Source organism: Ammospiza caudacuta, chromosome 11 (genome assembly GCF_027887145.1).
Source record: "Ammospiza caudacuta isolate bAmmCau1 chromosome 11, bAmmCau1.pri, whole genome shotgun sequence".
In the NCBI taxonomy this organism is placed as follows: domain Eukaryota; kingdom Metazoa; phylum Chordata; class Aves; order Passeriformes; family Passerellidae; genus Ammospiza; species Ammospiza caudacuta.
Window position 1 is genome coordinate 12,379,032 of NC_080603.1, and position 19,241 is coordinate 12,398,272.

Here is a 19,241-nt window from a genome sequence, read left to right on the forward strand (position 1 = left end):
GGGCTCCGGGCGCTGCCGGCGGCTGTGCCGGGGCCGGAGGGCGGGAGCCTGCGGGTGTGGGGCGTGCGGCGGGGTGTGCGGGCTGCCTGTCATAGCGGGGCCCCTCAGCCCCTCAGCGGTGCACCCGCAGCCGGCCCGAGCGGAGCGGGGGTGCCCCGCTTGTCCCGGTGCCTGCCTGGGAGGCTGCAGCGGGGAGCGGCGCATCGCCCGTCGGGGCTGTAATCAGTGACTTACTGCGAAGTCAAAGCAGTCTCACTCGCATCACAGTAAGGAGTCTAAAAAGTCAACGGTGACTGTAGATGGCACGGGAAGAAAAAAGTACTTGTGTTTTTAAATGGCTGTTTAGCAAAAAAAGTTGCCGCTCTCTACAGCTACCTGAAAGGAGGTTGGAGCCAGGTGAGGGCCGGTCTTTTCTGCCAGGCAGCCAGTGAGAGGATGAGAGGATTGTTTTTAGCTGTGCCAAGGGAGGTTTAAATTGGATATTAGGAAGAAATTCTTCACAGAAACAGTGATCAGACCGGTGAGAGGGCTGCCCAGGGAGGTGGTGGAGTCATCATCACTGAGGTGTTTAAGGACTGGCACTCAGTGCCAGGGTTTGGTTGACAAGGTGGTGTTTGGTCCTGGGTTGGTTTTAATGATCTCAGAGGCCTTTTCCAACCTAGCTGATACTAATTCCTATTTTTATTCCTTCATTTTTAAATTTTCTGAGTGGAGCCATGCTTTGAAAAGCAGTGCTGCCAGACTGGCATGGTGTACCATGTACTCAGGTGACTCAGTGAAATTTCAGCCGTGAAACAAGCTGGAGACAGCCAGCTCGGGAAGTATATTAGAAAAAGGATCTTCTTTTCAAATTCAAAAACTCGCCCACTATCTGCCAATGGTTTGTGGCACAGGCTTTGTCTCAAGCTCGACAGAAATATCCACAAGCAATAATCATACATTACATGGATGGGTTACTTATTGCAGTGCCAACACATAAAGAAATGGAAGAAGCTCGTGGCAGTGTAGTCACAGAAGTGTGACTTTTCCTATGAACTTTGTGAAATGCAGAATGACACAGAAGTTAATCTAAGTTGTCTTTTCCCACAGAAAGTCAAGGAGCAGCTGAGCCCTTTATTAGCTATTTCAAAACAGGAAGCCATGTGGTTAAACATTTTAATACTCCAGTTCAGTGGATGTTGCAGAGGTGCCAGAGCAAACCTGGGAATGTAAAGTGTTTTAATGATTTTTGATACACTACTGCACTCAAGCCTTTGCAAATACTAGAATAAATATAAATAATAAGTTTTGTAAAATGTTTCCCAGACTTCTTGGGACACCAAACTACAGCAAGTATCTTGAAGACAGCTTCTTTAAAATTAATGCTGATGAAATGATACAAAAAGCTGTTGGAAAAAAGATCTTGTTCATTTCTAGAATAGAAGATAGCTCAGAAATAATATTATTTAATATTTTTTTCATATAAGCATATCAGATTTGTTCATCACCATGCTTACTGTCAGCAATAACAGCTAACCTCCTTCCAGCTCCAAGAACTGGAACTGGGTCTCCTGCAGTCAGTAGAGCTGTGAAAGTGGAAGTGCTGCTGTCTACAGCGCATGTTATAAAACTCCAGAAGTCTAATTATGACCTGTTTATCACTTGTTTTTAAAGGAATTATTTTGGAATATGTAGAAGGTGGTGAGTCAAAGACCAGATCAATAGATCTGCTGGATCTTAGACCTGAGTAAGTATGTTGTTTCTTCAGATAACAGCATTCTTTATCTTTTTATAGCATGTTCATGTACAACTCTATTTGACTGTGTTACACATAACTGAGATCAGCTATTAGGAGGAGCCTATGTGCCATGGTAGGAAGGGCTTCAGTAACAAAGTGCCACCATTAAATAAAGTTACCCAAATCCATGGAGTTTATTAGGCAGAAAGACATAAAGTAATGATTGTCTTAATACCAGCATTGACATGGAAGAGGCCTTGCATGTAAGCCTGTCAGTAGATAGTGTAAGCTGGATATGCAGGATGAAAAATCCCAATTTAAAAATTACTGAGTTTTGTCTACTTAGGACTGTCCAGTATAGTGCTGGGGGTAAAACCTACCAAGTCTCTTTGTAAAAGAAATAAGTTGTCTGGTGTTACTGAACAGGAGTATAAACCCTGAGAGGATACTCTTTTATGATGTACTGGCTCCCATTTAGAAGTCTGATGCAGAAAATCCCGTTAGACTTGAATAATTCCCATACTAACAGAAATGCTTGGCTTTCTTGCTAAGCTGATTTAAGAGTGTATTGTGATTTGACTGCTGGGTATTGTCAACCCTTAGTTTCTCACAGAAAGCCAGAAATCAGTGGTTGTCTGATGGAATGGAAGGAGGATCCAGTTCCACAGGGCAGCTGTGGCCCCCTCACTGGGGGCTCCAGGGACATCAGTACACTGCAGCATGTGTAGTTACTGTCAAAACTAAGAGCTGTAAAAACAGCCATAGATTTCTAAAGCCACAGACAGAGATGAATTTAAGACTTTGCATACGTAATTTATTTTGTTACTACTTCATGGGCAATTTGTTTGGAATTTATGAAATTCCTGTATAATTCAGATATTTAAACTGACAGTTTGGGACACACATCTCCCATGCCTGATCCTCCATGGAAATCATTTGAAAAGATAAATTTCTTGCCAAGCTACAATTTTTAAAAGTTGAATTTTACTGTACAACTTCAGTAAGAGAGGGAAGGAAATATAAAAACCAAGAAAGATTTATTCTTATTTCTTTAGGCCTTTACAGAATGAGATAAATACATAACATTTAATTGCTTACTTCAATTTCTTGGCAAGTAAATAATATTCTTTGGTTTAAATTCATAATTGTTTCCAGAGGATGGAATGTGGTGGGTTTGAGGTATTTATTGAGTTTGTTTTTGTTCTTTTCTCATAATTAGCACAGATGTTACAGCCTTAGTAGAAGAAATCCAAAAAAGAGAACCTCTCATCACAGCTTCCTGCTTGGAACATATCATACATCTAGTGCAAAGATTGCAGGAGAAGCTAGGGGAAAAACAGAATCACAAATTCTCTCTTTTTAAGGTCAGAGGCATCTTTAAAATAATTTTGGGCATTTGTGGGGGTTTAAGTTGTGATACTGTGAGTATGTTTTACTGCTGTGTATGTGCTGTATGACTGATTCCCTGGCACTTTTCAATCCTCTCTACACTTTTAGAGCAGCTGAGTCTGGCCTGTTTTTTCTGCCAGGAATTCCCCTAATAAAGCTGAGAGGTATAACTGTTCATAGATCTTGTTTAGCCAGGCTTAATAACTAGGGTGTGTTTTAGATGGAGAAAAATCAATCTTTTATTTGTTGAGTAAGAGTTTGTGGGCCAGCAACACCCATAGTTACATTTAAACAAAACCTGTAAATCGACCCCACGTAAATTAGCTGTTGGGAAAGCACCAAAATATATTCATACATGTGTCTACTTGTTCTTCATTTTGTGAAGATTGTGGGATTTATGCTATTATTTTATGGGGTTTTATGCTACATGCAGTTGTCATTACAAATCCTGGTTTTCATTGCTTTCTGTCATTACTGTTATCTTTAAATATTGATAAATTGATTTTCAGCTTACAGACCAGACTTGAAATATTTTTTTCAAACAAATAGGAATTTTAAGAACAATTATTACAGAGACCTTTCAGAGCTTCAAATCCAGGACTGAGTATGTCAGAAGAGAATAGGTTTAACTGTATTTAATTGTGGAAACGAAACTTTCTTTGAGATATTTCATGCTACAATCTGACATAGTTAAACGTTGTATCTTTATTGTGTCAGCAGATGGCAATGTGTAGCTATTAAAGTGTTGGTCAGTGCTGTGGCGTTTATTGTTACCTTAAATTAGAAGAGGAAAAGAAGTTTTGTGTTGGTTTGTTCAGCTATGAAACCCCTTACATGCTCCAAGGTATAACTTTGGTTCTTTTGACCAACAATACTCATCTGGGTGAATTCTGCAAAGAAAGATGTATTTAACCTTGGAAACAGAGCTATGTAGCAAGGCATCTTGAATTAAAAAAGTTTCTCTTCCAAGTTATCCTCTCAACTGAGATAATGCCGTGCTTTTCAAAAGCTTTAGAAATTGTTTGTTCATCACAGAGACTGACAAATCTTCAAATGCTTGTTCAAACTTGAGTGTAAATAATGTATTTGTTCATTGTTGGGTGTAGTGCTGTGTCTGAGCTTCTGTATTTGGAAATAATAGAAGCAGGCAAATCCAATCAGTGCTAGATTATTTCCTTCACTCAAGAGTGGTTAGAAGTGTGTGAAAAAAACTTTTTTGTTGTTCAGTTTCATTTAAGGCTTCTAAATGAAATATGAGTACCAGGTCCTTCTGAGATACTAATAAAATAGAAGAGATGGGTGGGAGTGAGATTTGTTTTTCTTTTCCCTGAAAAAATGTTCCATGTGTGCATTGTTTGGAAAGGAATGGTTTTTATTCCTGTTGCACTGGAGTATAATCTGAAACAAGTGTATAAGTGTCATCTTTTTGTTATTTCCAGTGATTGTGGTGATGGTGGTGTGTTAGGTACCCTGCAGAGAAATTAAGTTTTATAGCAATTTCTCAGGTTTTAAACTATTCCATGGCATGGGATGATATAGTAATTTGCAGATTTTTATCTTAGGTACAGCTGTAGCAGATTTTGCAGAACTGAGGTATATTTTTTGTAATATTGCCTTAGGGTTTGATTATTGTATCATTTGCACAGGTAATTCTTGCTGGCTCAGAGTTCTGTGGATGAAGCAACAGCAGCACTGGGCATTGGAAGAACAGAATTACTCTCATAATCTGCAATTACATAAAAAACCATCTTGTTTTCCTCCCTTTTTTCATAATTTCAAAATAACTTTGTTGTTCAGAGCTGCTTGCATGTAGTCCCAAAACGTTATGGGTGAGATTTCCATAATAATATGCAGAAAGATATTGTGGCTTTTTTTTAAAAAACATAGTATTATTGTCATTTCCATATCTTGATTGCCCATTCCCGCTTGTGTAGCTGAAAGTACAACTTGTGTTGCTTTCTCTAGAGAGCAGAAATTGCTGTTTCTGTACCATAAAATGCATTTTCTGTTTCTCTCTCCCTCTCAGTCCTTCACTTATCAACTGTTATTTCCATTTTGATGAATCCCTACTCTTCTGAGTAGAAGATCTATGAGCCTTTCTCATTTTACTTTTGGAGACAGGCAGCTTGGAAAACTTGAGATAAGCAAAAAAAGTTGAAGCTCTGGTAATATGTCAGTGATTAAATCTCACTGTTCATAAACAGTTTCTTCTTCATTCTTACACTACAGAAAAGACCTAGTGAACCACTGGGGTATTTCAGTGTCCCTTTACTTCACTGTCAGCAATTGTGGTGATTTCCCAGTTTATGATTTTATTATGGTTTAGACTTGAGGAGAGGGCAGCTTCTAATAGGTGAAAATTATTCAAGTGCAAACTATGAACACCAACCAGATTATGGTTTTTTTTGGTTCTTTTTAAAGTATCATGGCATGGTGACTTCCATTGCAGTATCTGAAACTATTTTCACCTCTGCTTAATAAACCATGTGTTACTATGGCTATGGGCTTGTTCACATGAATGATCCTGTGTGTCTGATTAAAGCATTGTTAGAAAACAACCTCCACAACCTACACAATCCATGCAGACATTAAAGTTGAAATTCTGTTTTGGAATTTTGTCTTGCTGAGTATCCTTGTTATGGTTTTGCACACCTTGTCATGACCTCATAAGACAGTGCTGTAACTTATATTGTTATAAGCTGTAGCTTATATTTCTTTTTTCTTCCTGTTTTGTACAACAAAGTCAAGTGCCAGCTGGAAGCATCTCACACCCTAAAAGTCTCAAATTTAACTGGATTTCTTGGTTCACTGGCTAAGGCTTAATATTAGTTGAGATTTCTTTAATCAGGGATCATATAGTCTTCATGGTCTCCTCTTTTGTTTTGCCCATTCAGCTCTGGTCTAGGGTTGTTTTGCTGGTCTTGGAGAAGGTGAAGAAAATGCAAACATTGGAAAAAACCAGTTAATTGAAATTAAGTATAAATTGAAATCAGTACTATATAACATCTTCAGTGGTAACCTGATGATTAATGTGGGATTTATTCTCCTCTAACAGGAGGAGGAGAAAAAATTAATCTATTGAATATTTTGAGCAATTTTGTTTATTTTTTTAGATTCAAATGTTTTTCCTCTCACTGCCTCCACTTCTATTTCAGGTGCTTAGAACACACATATTGCCTCTGACTAATGTTGCATTTAACAAATCTGGTTCCCGGTAAGTTGTTTTTCAAAGTCAAAGTACCCAATCATTAATTGAAGTTTTGTACTTGTAAATTAAATGGTAAGGAAACTTCAGTGCTCTTATCTTGCTGCAGAAAGGATTCAGCTCTGCTGCTTATAAGCAGCTTTGGGCATAATTGGGGATTATATTTCAGGCCTCTGTGGAAAACCCATGGGAGATGCAAAAAAGTAGCAAGTGAGATTCAATTTATGTAATTTTTTTCTTCCAGAGTAATAGTCAGTTCACAATTACCATATTCCAGAAAGAAGCACCTTTATGGCCATTAACTAAATATTGCTAAAGCTGAATGAGTCTTTGACATAAACTCCTTTGGGAGTTTCACTGTAGTGAAAGTGTAACTTTCATGTTAATTGATTTCACTGTGGACATATGTCTTATCAGTTTTTCCTTCATGCCTTAAGAACAGCAGCATGCTTTCTAGCTAAAATACATTAAAGATTAGAGAAAATGTGGTTTTATGACTTAAATGTTAAAAAGAAAGAAGAAAAGGAACCTCTATGGTCATAAATCTGTATTTTTGAATACAGATTTGGGGTCTGAGACAATGCTAACTAAAATCTGTGGAAATAAATAATTTGGCAGTGCGTTGGGACCAGTAAGATATTTGCTGTATTCAGAAATGACTTTGTCTTTGCTTTAGCTTTATCACTGGAAGCTATGATAGAACCTGCAAACTGTGGGATACAGCATCAGGAGAAGAGCTGCATTCGCTGGAGGGACACAGAAACGTTGTCTATGCAATAGCTTTCAATAATCCTTATGGGTAAATAAATTTCCTCTGAGATTCTTCATAATTGCTAGTACTGTTATTTTATAAATACTCTAACTGAGAATAGACTCTTTTAAATTGAAGGAGTTCAACTTCTGAGTTTGTAGAGTTCAGCTGTTGCTAATCACTGTGGGATGACACTGTCATTATTTGTACAAGAGATCCATTCAAACATGCTTTCTGCTATCATTTTTTAAAATTAAATTTAGAAATTCTAACCAAAAATTTAATTAGGTATTCAATCTTGAAAAAAAATATAAATGAGTTAGTTGAATGTATCAAAACACAGTTTATTTCAGTAATATCTACATGACCAGATTGTGTTCTGAATGTCAATCATTCTCTTCTGCCTCCATGTAATTGTATGTGATGTGACAATCTGTGTTGCTTCAGTTAAGGAAAAAGAAGTGGATTTCTCCATTTGCCGTTACAAATTCAATATTATTTAGGACATTATTTAGAAATGTCACAGCTTTTGAGTAATTTTTGTAAAATCCACAAGGTGCTGCTGTGTGAACATCAGATATTAATTTTTGCACCTTTTGTTTTCTTCAGTAATTTTTTGCCCTAGGTTGGAATTGCTGCCTGTTAGGTGAAGGGAATTACATGTTAGCTACTGAAGTTTCATTGTCATTTGCTTCCTGAGGAAGCTGTCATGTGGGAAAAAACCATTTTTTCTGTAAAGTAAGATAAATTAATTCCTATTTTTCTGTTGAATCACATTATTGTCAGATGTCCTATTTACCAGTTGAACAATACACAATTACCATGTTAAAATATTTGTTCTTACACTATTTGCAACTTCATCTCTTTCTTCTATATGAAAAGGAAAACTTAGACCCTTTTGTGTCAGTGTCTTATATTCTGATCTAATTATTTGCTTTATAAAACCATTTAATGAAGTTCATTTTTCTGGCGTGGCGCAACTAATGACAAAAATCTGTGCAAAGATCAGTAACTAGACTGCAACATAACAGTGGAGAAGGAACATACAGTGAGACAAAACCTTAAGAGAACTTTGAACTGCTTTGGTATTAAAAATTTGATAAAACCCCTTTTTTTTTTTTCCTGCTAATCTTTAGGTTTTGGTACAGTGCCCTTTGGTACATTTTCTGGAGACTTCACTTTAGTCTTGCTCTAACTGCAGATAGTCACAACACTTCCACTGACTTCAGTGGGAGTAGAGTTCAACTTCTGAAATCTGGGTGAACTGCATATATAATTGTTGGTAAACAGGTGTTATCTGATTAAATAACTTCTTAATAAATCTGTACGTACAGCACAGCATCATTCCCTAAAGTAGGTCAGTCATCAGTTATGAACACTCCTGTGCTAATAGATAGGCACAGTAGCTCTCTTAGAAACTCCCTGTGTCTGCTCATTTTTTGCCTTGCTGTAACTTGTGTTTGTGAATTCCTGCTGCAGGATCTTGTAGTGTGGCAGCAAGCATCAAAGTGCATGGGAGCTTCCAAGGCTGGGTGTTGTTTCTCTGGATTCTGCTGTCTCTGGAGTCAGAGGGTTTTTCTACATAAAAATTATAGGATTTTTTTTTTCCTATCTAGTGACAAGATTGCCACTGGATCTTTTGATAAAACCTGCAAAGTGTGGAGTACAGAAACAGGAAAATGTTATCATACCTTCAGAGGACATAGTGCAGAAATAGTGAGTAGTGATGGGTATTTATTATTCCTTTGTGTTTCCTCACACTATCTTTGATGACTGTGAGTTCTGACTCCCTGTGAGCCCCATGGAAGGCACAGTTTTTGTGGCACATCTATTCATACATCCAGGTCCTGTTAACATTTCTGCACTGCAAGGGAGGATAGTCTGACAGTTCTTGATATAGAATAAACCCCCATACACAGTTTGAAATGATATTGTTATTTTTACTTTGTTCTGATTTCCCTTGTTTGCTAAATGTTTAAACATGGAAAAATACCATAGCAACTGGAATTTTCACTTTATTTTACATACTTTTTGTTTGATCACATATCACAGGTTTTCCTAGCTATCTTGCATTGCCTCTCACATTTGCAGAACTAAATATACAAGAACATCATTGCTTGTGTTGTTGTCTTTCACACAGAGATCTGTACTTCATGTACAGAACCAATTGGAGCTGTAGGGGAACGAGTTTCTGAAATTTAAAATGTGTTAACTGGGAATATGTGGGATGTTGAAATGTCAAAGATCTATGAAATTAAAACAGTTTAAGCTTAAAAATGCTTGGTTTCCTCTCCCATGCACTAGGACCCCAATCAGCAGCACCAAGTGCCTTGATGCACAACTTTCAGTTTGAAAGATCAGGGCAAAGCCACTAAAACTCTGAATTTCCATGATGAATGGGTTTTTTGTTTGTTTTTTTTTTAACAGCTATACAATCACTATTCAATGAAATACTGCTCAAAATGATTTCTGAAAAAAACAATTTGAATTTAATTGTAGATTGAGAGGCTTTAACTAGAAAGAGATGAGAAAATAGTGGTTTACTATATTGGAATTTGGGGTTTGTTTCAGTGTGTTTTTGATTCTCTGGATGCTCTGAGTTACCCCTTACAATGGAGAGCATGTTTGCTTAGTGAGAAAGGCTGCAGTGGTTTTACTTCCACAAATCAGTCAGGTAAATGTTTAAAGGTCTCTCCATTTTTTCTGACTTCTTTGGGGTTAGATTAGACCTGAACTGTTATGAGTTGTGCTGACAAGTAATTAGAAGGAGATAATTGCCAGCAGGAAATGATGTGTTTCTCTGAATCAGACCTGTTTCTGAAAGGCCATTATTGCATCTGATACATTGCTGCCAAGGGCATGCCCATAGTTACTCAGGATGAAAAAACTGAGCTGCTGCTTTCCTTTTTTCATGGCACCTGCTATTCTTTATTTGCAGAGCAATCACACTGAATAATTACAGAAAATGGGAGGGTGAATACACGGTTTTTTAATGTGAGAAATTAATTAAAGTAGTTGTTGAGCTTTTATTCTTGCTTTTTCTTAACTATAATGTTGTGGCAAAGCCCTTGGCAAATGACATTGATAATGATACCTGGTAGGGTAGGAGTGTACAGAGTGTGTTTGTGGGTACACAGAACTGTTTGCATGATCTTTGCCCCAGTCTCATCAAGGAACAGACTGGACAGTAATTGGAGGATTTCAAAGAGAATTTTGAAATAAGGAAAACAAAGCATGTGCTTGCATGGAGTCCACTTGGTTTGAGTACTTATCCAGAATTATGTGGTAAGGATTTGTTGGAAGAATTCTGCAAGTTTTCTGTATGTCATAAAATATTATCAGACCTTTGTCTTATTTAAAAATATTAATCCTGACCCTTGTTTAGTTTATTTAGAAAATATATATGAATGGATTCCTTTAAACTTTTTCTATCCAATGTTTCTCGCTGCAGGTATGTTTGTCATTTAATCCTCAGAGCACACTGTTGGCAACTGGAAGCATGGACACCACTGCCAAATTATGGGATCTAGAGAAAGGAGAAGAAGTAGCCTCTTTAAATGTATGTTTGCATTTCTTATGTTTTCAGAGGTGTTCCTTACTTAGTTTTCCAGCTGAGATAAATAACAGTGTAACCATTCCAGCTGTTTCAAACCTTGCAGTTCTTTTACCAGATAGTCCCTTAGTAACTGCAGTTCCAAAACAGAATAAGAGCACTGGAAGGGAATGAGAAAGCTGTGATGTTTTATGAGTCCTATTTATCAAAAGACAAATTTTCTCATTGCAGTGACATTACTGCTATAGATTAGAATCCCTTCCATTACTTGTTAAAACCTGCTGATCTACAGTCAGTTGTGTGCTCCTCTGTATGGAGAGGTAAACATGGGCAGAGGACAGCCATCCAGGTACCTCTAGATTGTCATCTCTCTTTGCTCTGCATGGCTTGCTGGCATTCCCCAGGGTCAGATTGGCCTCTGCTACTTCAGTGCATTTCTCTCACATAAATCCTAAGCCATATAGTGAATAAGCTTCCTGTTTAAGTGGTGTGCCTGAGTTTTTGCAGTTGCTGGGATATTGACTATTCCACAGTCAGGTAGATCTTTCTGTCAAAATTGTGGTATACTGGACAAGACAGTAAATAAAATAGTGATGAGTTATGGAAGGATTATGCTGCTGGTAAAAGACTACATATTAAACTATATTAATGGAAAAGTAATAATTTGTATTCTCATACTCCTTTTAAAAAATTCTCTTAGGGGCACTCAGCAGAAATTATTGCTCTGTCTTTCAATACCACTGGAGACAGGATCATCACTGGCTCCTTTGACCATACAGTGGCAGTATGGGATGTTGGCACTGGCAGGTACTACAGCAGTAATAAATATAATTTTACTTTGCATGATTTCAGGACAAACTAAATAGAAAATGTTGAGCTACATCTTACAGAGCTTGTATTTAATTTAGAGTATATGTTCTTTGGTCTTGTAATTTGTTACTACTGTTCTCTTTGTTCTTTTGAAAAGGAATGCTGCTTATGAAATGCTTTTATATGTATTCTTTGTTTCAAATTTCTGTCTATCTTATGAGTACTAAAGAGGTGGAAAGACTGGACTGACCCTGACCCTAGAGGGTGTATTTTTTCCTTCTCACCATCCTTTGTCAATATAAATTTACAATGTGTTCTCTTTTGACTGTAGAGAACAAAATCTCTTGATTGAGATGCCAACAAATAATAATGCAGCAGGTAAATATTAACTTGCATAATACTGACAAATTCACTTGTTTTTTCAGTGGGAAACTCAGTGTAAGTAAATTAATAAAATGATCAGCCTGATTATTGACAAAGTAATTTATGAAGATAACCATTCTATTTTGTTTACAGAGGTTGTGCTTTTTCTTTTTTTGAGAGAAAAGGGAATATCTCTGAAATTTATATATAAAAGGAAGGTGTGTATATAGTGATATCTTGGGATAACAGACAATATATATAAAAGTGAGACTAAGTGTGTGATTTATAAGTAGTGTACACACAGTGTATCATTAAAGTCTTGATCCTATAATCTTTGAGCTGATTCAACACCAACACTCATTCAGCAAATTGACCTTTGAATTCAACTTCCTTCAGCCTGATGTTCTTGCAAGTATTTTTGTGTGAAAACAACTTTTTCCAGCTTATTGTCTGAGCCTGCTGTGAAATCAAAGTCTGGGGACTTTCATGTTGCTTTTTTCTATGAAATCAATATGGACTTCACATCAGGACCATTACCAGCAATGTAAAGGAGCAGATTCTCACTGGCAGCTCTGGTGATTAGCTAGTGGGCAATAGAACTGTTCCCAGGCCAGCAGTCAGCCTTTCAGATGGCACCTGGGCATGAATACATTTAGGAATAATGGAAAGTTGCAGTCAGAAAGACTGCCAGCAAATCATAATTTGCTGTTGACAGATTCAGGTAGATTTGCAAAAATCTTGTAGGTGAGATTTTGTGTGCTTGTTTTTCACCATGTGAGTCACATGAGGTGTACAGCTTTCCAAATTTGAGTTTCTTCTGATTTTGCTGGCTGATGCTGCTGAGCACGTGTGTTCCTGAGTTTTATTCTGGGTAGGTGCCCTGAACTGCCCTGAGGGAAATTGATGTAGGCACAGGAAATCTGAACAAAGTTTGAGATTCTCTTCATAAAATACTATGATTTAGAAGAAAAAAAGGGTGAAGGGGGGAAACACACTTTTGTAATCCAGGTCTGTATTTCCATGGCAGATACAGCCCATTGTAGTTCAGGTGAAGGTGTCTGCAGAGCTTCATTTGGCAAATCAACAGCCTGGTCCTGTATCTTTTGGGTCAGGGTGCTGGATACCAGCATGTGAGAGAGAAGCAGTTTCTCATTTGCAATTGTAGTCAAATACTAGAGCATCCATAGATCAAATTTCACTTGGAAACTGAAGGCTAAGGAAATGCTGTCTTGACTAAAGTTGATTGCTTTTAATAAAGAACTTAAATGGAATTTTTTATGGCACTTCATAAGTCTTTCTTCTGTGTTCTTTCTATCTGATAATGGCTTCTCTGAGATCTTCTCCACATTGCTATTTATTCTGTTTATTGATCAGATTTTTATGTCAAAGCTTGAAGGCCTCACTACCTTCTTGAAAATTAGAAGTTTAAGTTTTCAGCTTTTAAATTAATACTTTTTTTTATGTATTACTAGGTATTTGGGCATTAGGTATTACAGTAACAGCAGTCTTGATGACCAAATGATATGTTTACAAAATTAAGTTTTCTTCTGTTATCAGCTTCTCGATTTTTTGTTTTACTTTAAAAAAATCAACACAATTACAACAGTGTAGACCTCACAGTGTTAGAAACTAAAAGGAGTAATTCTGTAAAATGCTAAGAAGGTAATCAAGTTTTTGTTGTTATAAAAAATAGCAAATTCAAATGCTCAGGAAATTTTCTTTACTGTTCATTAAGCACATATATTAATTTAGCTACTCTTATATATCTTGTGCAATGAATAAAAACATTTTAATCACTTAAACTAATTTAGTTGTTTTTCTAGTCATTATTTTATCTGTTATTTACAGTCTGCTTCTATTAATGATGCAGTGATACTAGCATTGTGATAATAACCCAATTTGCTAATCCTTTAATAGATGTATATCTCAATTAATCTTTTTTAGGCTTTGTTGCCTTACAGGCCATTAAATAGGAAGCAGTATTGGCTAATTATAACCTCTCTACTCAGATAAAGCTGAATAATTTAATGGGACTTATATTGCTAGTCTTGTGCAGCAAGAAGATGAGGATTAATGAGGATTAGAAATCATATTTCAGTTGGGCTGTCATTTGCCTGTTATTTGGGAACATGCTCGCATTAAGTACCTGATTAACTTCCATTTGATCTTCAGTGGATTTTATAAAAGGTTTAGATTATATGGAGTTTTAAAGATGTACTGTTTTTACAGTTCATTGAAGTAGGATAATGGGAGAGTAATGTGGAAAAACTTGCTGTACTTGCTTAGCGTGTAGATGAATACAAGGAATCTGTTGCTGGTACTGAAAATCATCACATTTCACTGGAAATACATTCACTAAAATATTTTTGAAAGAGAAGGGAGGAACTTTCCATTTTATTTTTTACTGCCTCTACGAATGGTGAAGACTTGACACCTTAACTATACCATTCTCTAAACTTAAAATTTATATGTGTATATAAAAATATACTCTATAAATGTAAATGATAATTTAAAGTATTTTTTTTGGTAGGTTGCTACATACTTTAATAGGTCACCGAGGAGAGATTAGCAGTGCCCAGTTCAACTGGGACTGTTCTCTCATTGTCACTGGATCAATGGACAAAACATGCATGGTAAGCTGGTTGAGTAGGTAGTGAATACAGTTACTTGACATATAAAATGTATCTTTTTTAAAATTAGGAACATCATTTTAAAGTAGTACATATAATGAATTAGAGAATTTACAACTAAATGTAAAACCTATAATCTTACTAATTTCAGTGAAGTCTAGTTAAGTCTAGTTTAATCAATGCACTGAACTAAAAAATGTACAGAACTTCATTATGGTAACTAAAGAATGACTCATTATTGATTTGTATTCAGCTTTCGTGTTATTGCATGTCAAACATCAGAAAGGGCCTCTACAAATTGCTTTATCAATCAGCTAGATATCTATAAAGTAAATTAGTAAATTCCAAAGCAGCAATGCAGTGTCCCTGTTTGTGTGTGCAGCTGTGGGATGCAGCGACAGGGACACACATAGCGACGCTGGCAGGGCACAGCAAGGAGGTGCTGGACGTGTGCTTTGACTACGCCGGGCAGCGCATTGCAACGGCCTCTGCTGATGGTGAGTGAGGGGAACTGCTGGGACCTGCAGCACCAAACACCTCTGTCCTACATCAATGAGGGGAACTGCAGCACCAAACACCTCTGTCCTTCATCAGGGAGGGGAACTGCTGGGAACTGCAACACCAAACACCTCTGTCCTTCATCAGGGAGGGGCCTGCCTCTGCTGGGGAACTGCAACACCAAACACCTCTGTCCTTCATCAGGGAGGGGCCTGCCTCTGCTGGGCAGCACCGAGCACCTCTGTCCTTTCCCTTTGGCTCTGCTTTGAATGTAGTGATTTATTAAAAATATGGATATTGATCTAGTACCAATATCCAACTGTGATGGACCAAAACTCTCTAACAGTTTAAAGTTAGAAAGTGTGTGTTTATTGTGGGATAGCTCCCAAATACACACTGCAATTTACAGGTGATTACAGAGTGCTTTTATCCATACAAGTATTGAATACCCCTACTGCAAATGCATATTCATAACTTTAGTACATCCCATTCCCCACTTCGTATGGTAATTAGTTCAAAAGCTGTTATGCATGCGTAGTTTGTTCCTTGAAATGGGTTGGTGGTCCCTTTCATGGGGAGGGGTCCCAAAATGAGGAAGTAAATGAAGTCTTTCTCGTTCTGACCTTTCTACCTTTTCAATGCAAATACGACAAATGAACCCTTGGTAGAACTCCCATTCCTGTCTTCAACTGGTTTCAGAACAGAGGAGGCCTCAATTGTCTTATGTTCCTGAAAGCTATTTATCAGTTTCTATATTCTTCATAATAAACCCAGCTAACCAAACATTATGTTGACAAGCAATCAATTATTAGTTAACTACTAACTCTTAACTTCATCAAGGCTTACCCATTTATTTTGATTTTCTCCAATAAAGCTTATCTCTAACTAAAACCTCAGCTCCACTAAAATCCCTAAATTCTTTAAAGTTTGTCTCATTAGCTTGATGAAGAGGAGGGCGTGATTCAAAACTGTCGATTGAGCAATGTTTGTTGCATTACAGAAATTGGGCATTCAACTTTAAAAGTTTTCTCCAGTGACAAAATTCTTATTTTCATACTTCAATCAACTCAACTTTTGTCTTTACCCTTTAACTTCAAACTTGGAAGGAAATATTTCATTGTGGCTGGAAATACATTTTAAATGCGTACATAAATACCTTTTGAGGGGGTTGATATGGTGGCTCAGATTTAGGCTTAAATGTAAAATATAGTTGGAATTTTACTGGTGGTTTTACTAGCAGGCTTTTCTAATGCACAGCAAAGGAATACACAATAAAGTGGTAGTGAAAGAAGCAATTTTATTTTGTTATTGGCATGCAGAAGTTTTGCATGTTTATTATTTGTCTAGGAATCATAATAAATAGTTTTCTGTATTCACCTGCTCAGTTATTTATATTATACTGCATAATGACAATACTGTATTAGTTTTAGATACACAATTCCAGAAACAGGCTACCGTACTGGATGGGGAGGACTGTTTGGATCTATTTTCCTGTTCTTGCTAGATTAAGAGAAAAGCCAATGTAAAAAAGATTCCTGATATTTAATAAATATCTTATTAAATATAATTAATAGATTATTAAATAATGAGCTATAATAAAAGCTTTATAAATATATTGTACAGGCATTCTGAAATAATGGGCTTCGGTAAGCTGTGTTCTATGTGGACCTTTGTATTTGTATGTTAGGAATTTTCCAGGAGAATGCATTTCTGGTCAGGAAAGGAAGTCAGTCTTTCCCACCCAGATTACAGATTCTTTTCAACATACTTTACCCCTGGAGGAAACTCTGTGAAGTTTGCCTTCTATTTCTTCCAAAATTAAAACTGAGGATGAGTTCCTTCTGACCTTATTCAAATGTTCTTACTGAAATGGGTGCTTAAGCATAACAATCACATATGGCTCCTACTGCAACAGGGTCAGCAAGAGTCTACAATGCAGGAACAAAACAGTGCATTGCAAAGCTAGAAGGGCATGAAGATGAAATTTCAAAGGTAAGTTGTGTGTGGTTTGCACCTTTTTTTCTTTGACTATGTGTGACATCCAATCCAGCAATTATTCCATGATGCAGGAATACTGTTAATCATTATACCACCACATTCTTTAAGATTGATAGGTCTGGCTATGAAGTTATCTTTTCTGAAAGAACATTTCTTTTAGCTAAAAGCTATCAGACAATGATTGTTTACCAATTTCCCACTTCTGAGCTAAGACAATACTGGGTGTGCTGCTCCTTAAGCAATTTTGAATTGTATGATAAACTAGTATTGTCTGCTTAGTGCTCAAAAATGTACCTGATTATCTGGAAATCCATGCAGTTACGGCAGTGAATGTTTAACAAATATGGAGACTTACTATAAAATTAATTTTTTCCAGTGCAGATTCTGATGCTGCAGAGATGTATGTTATTTAACGTAGAACTCTATAAAATATGTATAAATTTTACATTGGAATAATGATAACATCTAAATAAAGTTGCTATTTGGAAGTTATGTTCCTCTAGTAAGGTCATGGTATATAAGGCCTTTGTAAATAGACAAAGTTTTCAGCCACAGAAGTTTGCCAACATGACTCTAGTGGAATACTAGCCTTGACTTTAGCTAAAAAACTGAATGCAAGATTGCTGCTTTCTGTTTTCATCCCTCAATCACTTTGATATGCTTCTTTCTCTCGCATACTGACTTGCTGAATAACATAACTCATTTCTGTATTTTTAAAGGTGTGTTTCAATCCTAAAGGCAATTGCATACTAACAGCCAGCTCTGATAAAACAGCTCGGCTCTGGGATGCTGCTACTGGGCACTGCCTTCAGGTATTAGAGGGTCATGCTGATGAGATCTTCTCCTGTGCCTTTAACTACAAAGGTGATACAATCATTACAGGTAACTAATATATTCTATTTTTCTTTCCTTTTTTTTAAAAGACATCTGAAATCTTTTTATGGCAAAACAAAAATAGTCTGAAATTTTTCCTGGGGCCAAATGCAGGTACCAGCAGTGACTTACAATATAGTCAAGAAAATCTAGAACTTCACTTTAGAACTGAGATTTGAGAATGTGGCCATGAACAAATTTGTGCAAAGGCATGGGCATGCCCTCCCATCTCTCCAGTGGGCACATACCAGCACCAGAGCAGTGGCTAAGCCATTTTCTCACAATGCATTGCTATGAGGGAGGTGGAGTTGAACAAAAGGCAAAGGAAGCATGCCTTTGGTGTATTTGGTACTGAACTCTGATCAGGTGTCCTTCATTTCAGTCATGGGATGCAGGATGATCTCAGCTGAAAGTATTGCCCTAGATTCTGCTGCCTGTTGCTAGTTGTAGAGAAAAAATATTTATGTGTCTCCTGGGTACATTGTTGATGTAGGTGTTAACATGAATAGATAGACTGTGCACCTAAATGATCCTTCACAATGTGTGTTCTTTACTAGGGAGCAAGGATAACTCCTGTAGAATCTGGCACTGACAGAAGAAAAGGATCCAGTTTGATGTGTGCCTGCCTACTGTGTGAGTTTCAGAGTCAATAAACTCAGCCTTTCAGATCCGTTTTATTTTATTCTCTTTGTTCACCTTCTGTTGAAGTAGAAGAGTTATCTAGATTTGATAGGTTTGGCTTAGATATGGCATCACAGAACTGCAGAGGTTGGAGGGGGACCACTGGAGGTGATCCAGCACAACAGCCTGCCCTGCTCAGAGCCCTGGCATCCAACCAGGCTGCCCAGGACTGGTGTGGGTTTGAGTATCTCCAAGGATGAAGACTCCACAGTTTCACTACACAACCTGCTTAGTATTTGATTACTTGCATAGTAAAGAAGAAAAGTAGTGTTTTTTCCCCTCTTGTGTTTTCCTTATTTTTCAATTAGTGCATGTTGCCTCTTCACTGAGTAGCACTGAGAAGAATCTGGTCTGTTATTTCAGTCACCAGAGAGAAATCACGATCAGTGAGAATGAATGCATGGGATAGCTCAGTTTCTTTGTGTATGATTTTTAACTTGGAATCTTTTTAATAAAAAAGCCCAGAGCATTATAGTAATTTCAGTTGTGGAAGGAGTGTTGGTACATGCTTGTTTTGAGGACTTTTGTATTACTTTTTTTGTGTGTGTAATAAAATACTGAATTAAAATGCCAGTTTGCTTTTTGTAATGCAATGCCTCATTCATATTCCTGGCAAAAGCCAGCAGCCATTTATGAACTGCCTTGCTGTTAACTATTGCATGTCTGCTGCAGTTAAACTCCCCTCTCATACTTGCCCACATCTTTCCAGTCAATCTAGTCCTTTATGCTCAGTCCTCATTCTCCTATTTTGAGCAGAGGTAAAAAAAAAAAAA

The 19,241-nt window shown here is 37.1% G+C and overlaps 1 protein-coding gene across 1 annotated transcript; it reads left to right on the plus strand.

Moving 5' to 3' along the window:
• The first annotated feature begins 757 nt into the window (after nt 1–757).
• DAW1 (dynein assembly factor with WD repeats 1) lies at nt 758–18,679 on the plus strand. The gene is made up of 13 exons (XM_058811853.1): nt 758–767; nt 1,654–1,726; nt 2,937–3,081; nt 6,262–6,320; nt 6,988–7,110; nt 8,679–8,778; nt 10,514–10,621; nt 11,316–11,422; nt 14,319–14,421; nt 14,801–14,915; nt 16,832–16,908; nt 17,634–17,796; nt 18,345–18,679. The coding sequence occupies exons 1-13, from the start codon at nt 758–760 to the stop codon at nt 18,377–18,379; spliced, it is 1,218 nt and encodes a 405-aa protein (XP_058667836.1). The 3' UTR covers nt 18,380–18,679.
• Nucleotides 18,680–19,241: the final 562 nt, after the last annotated feature.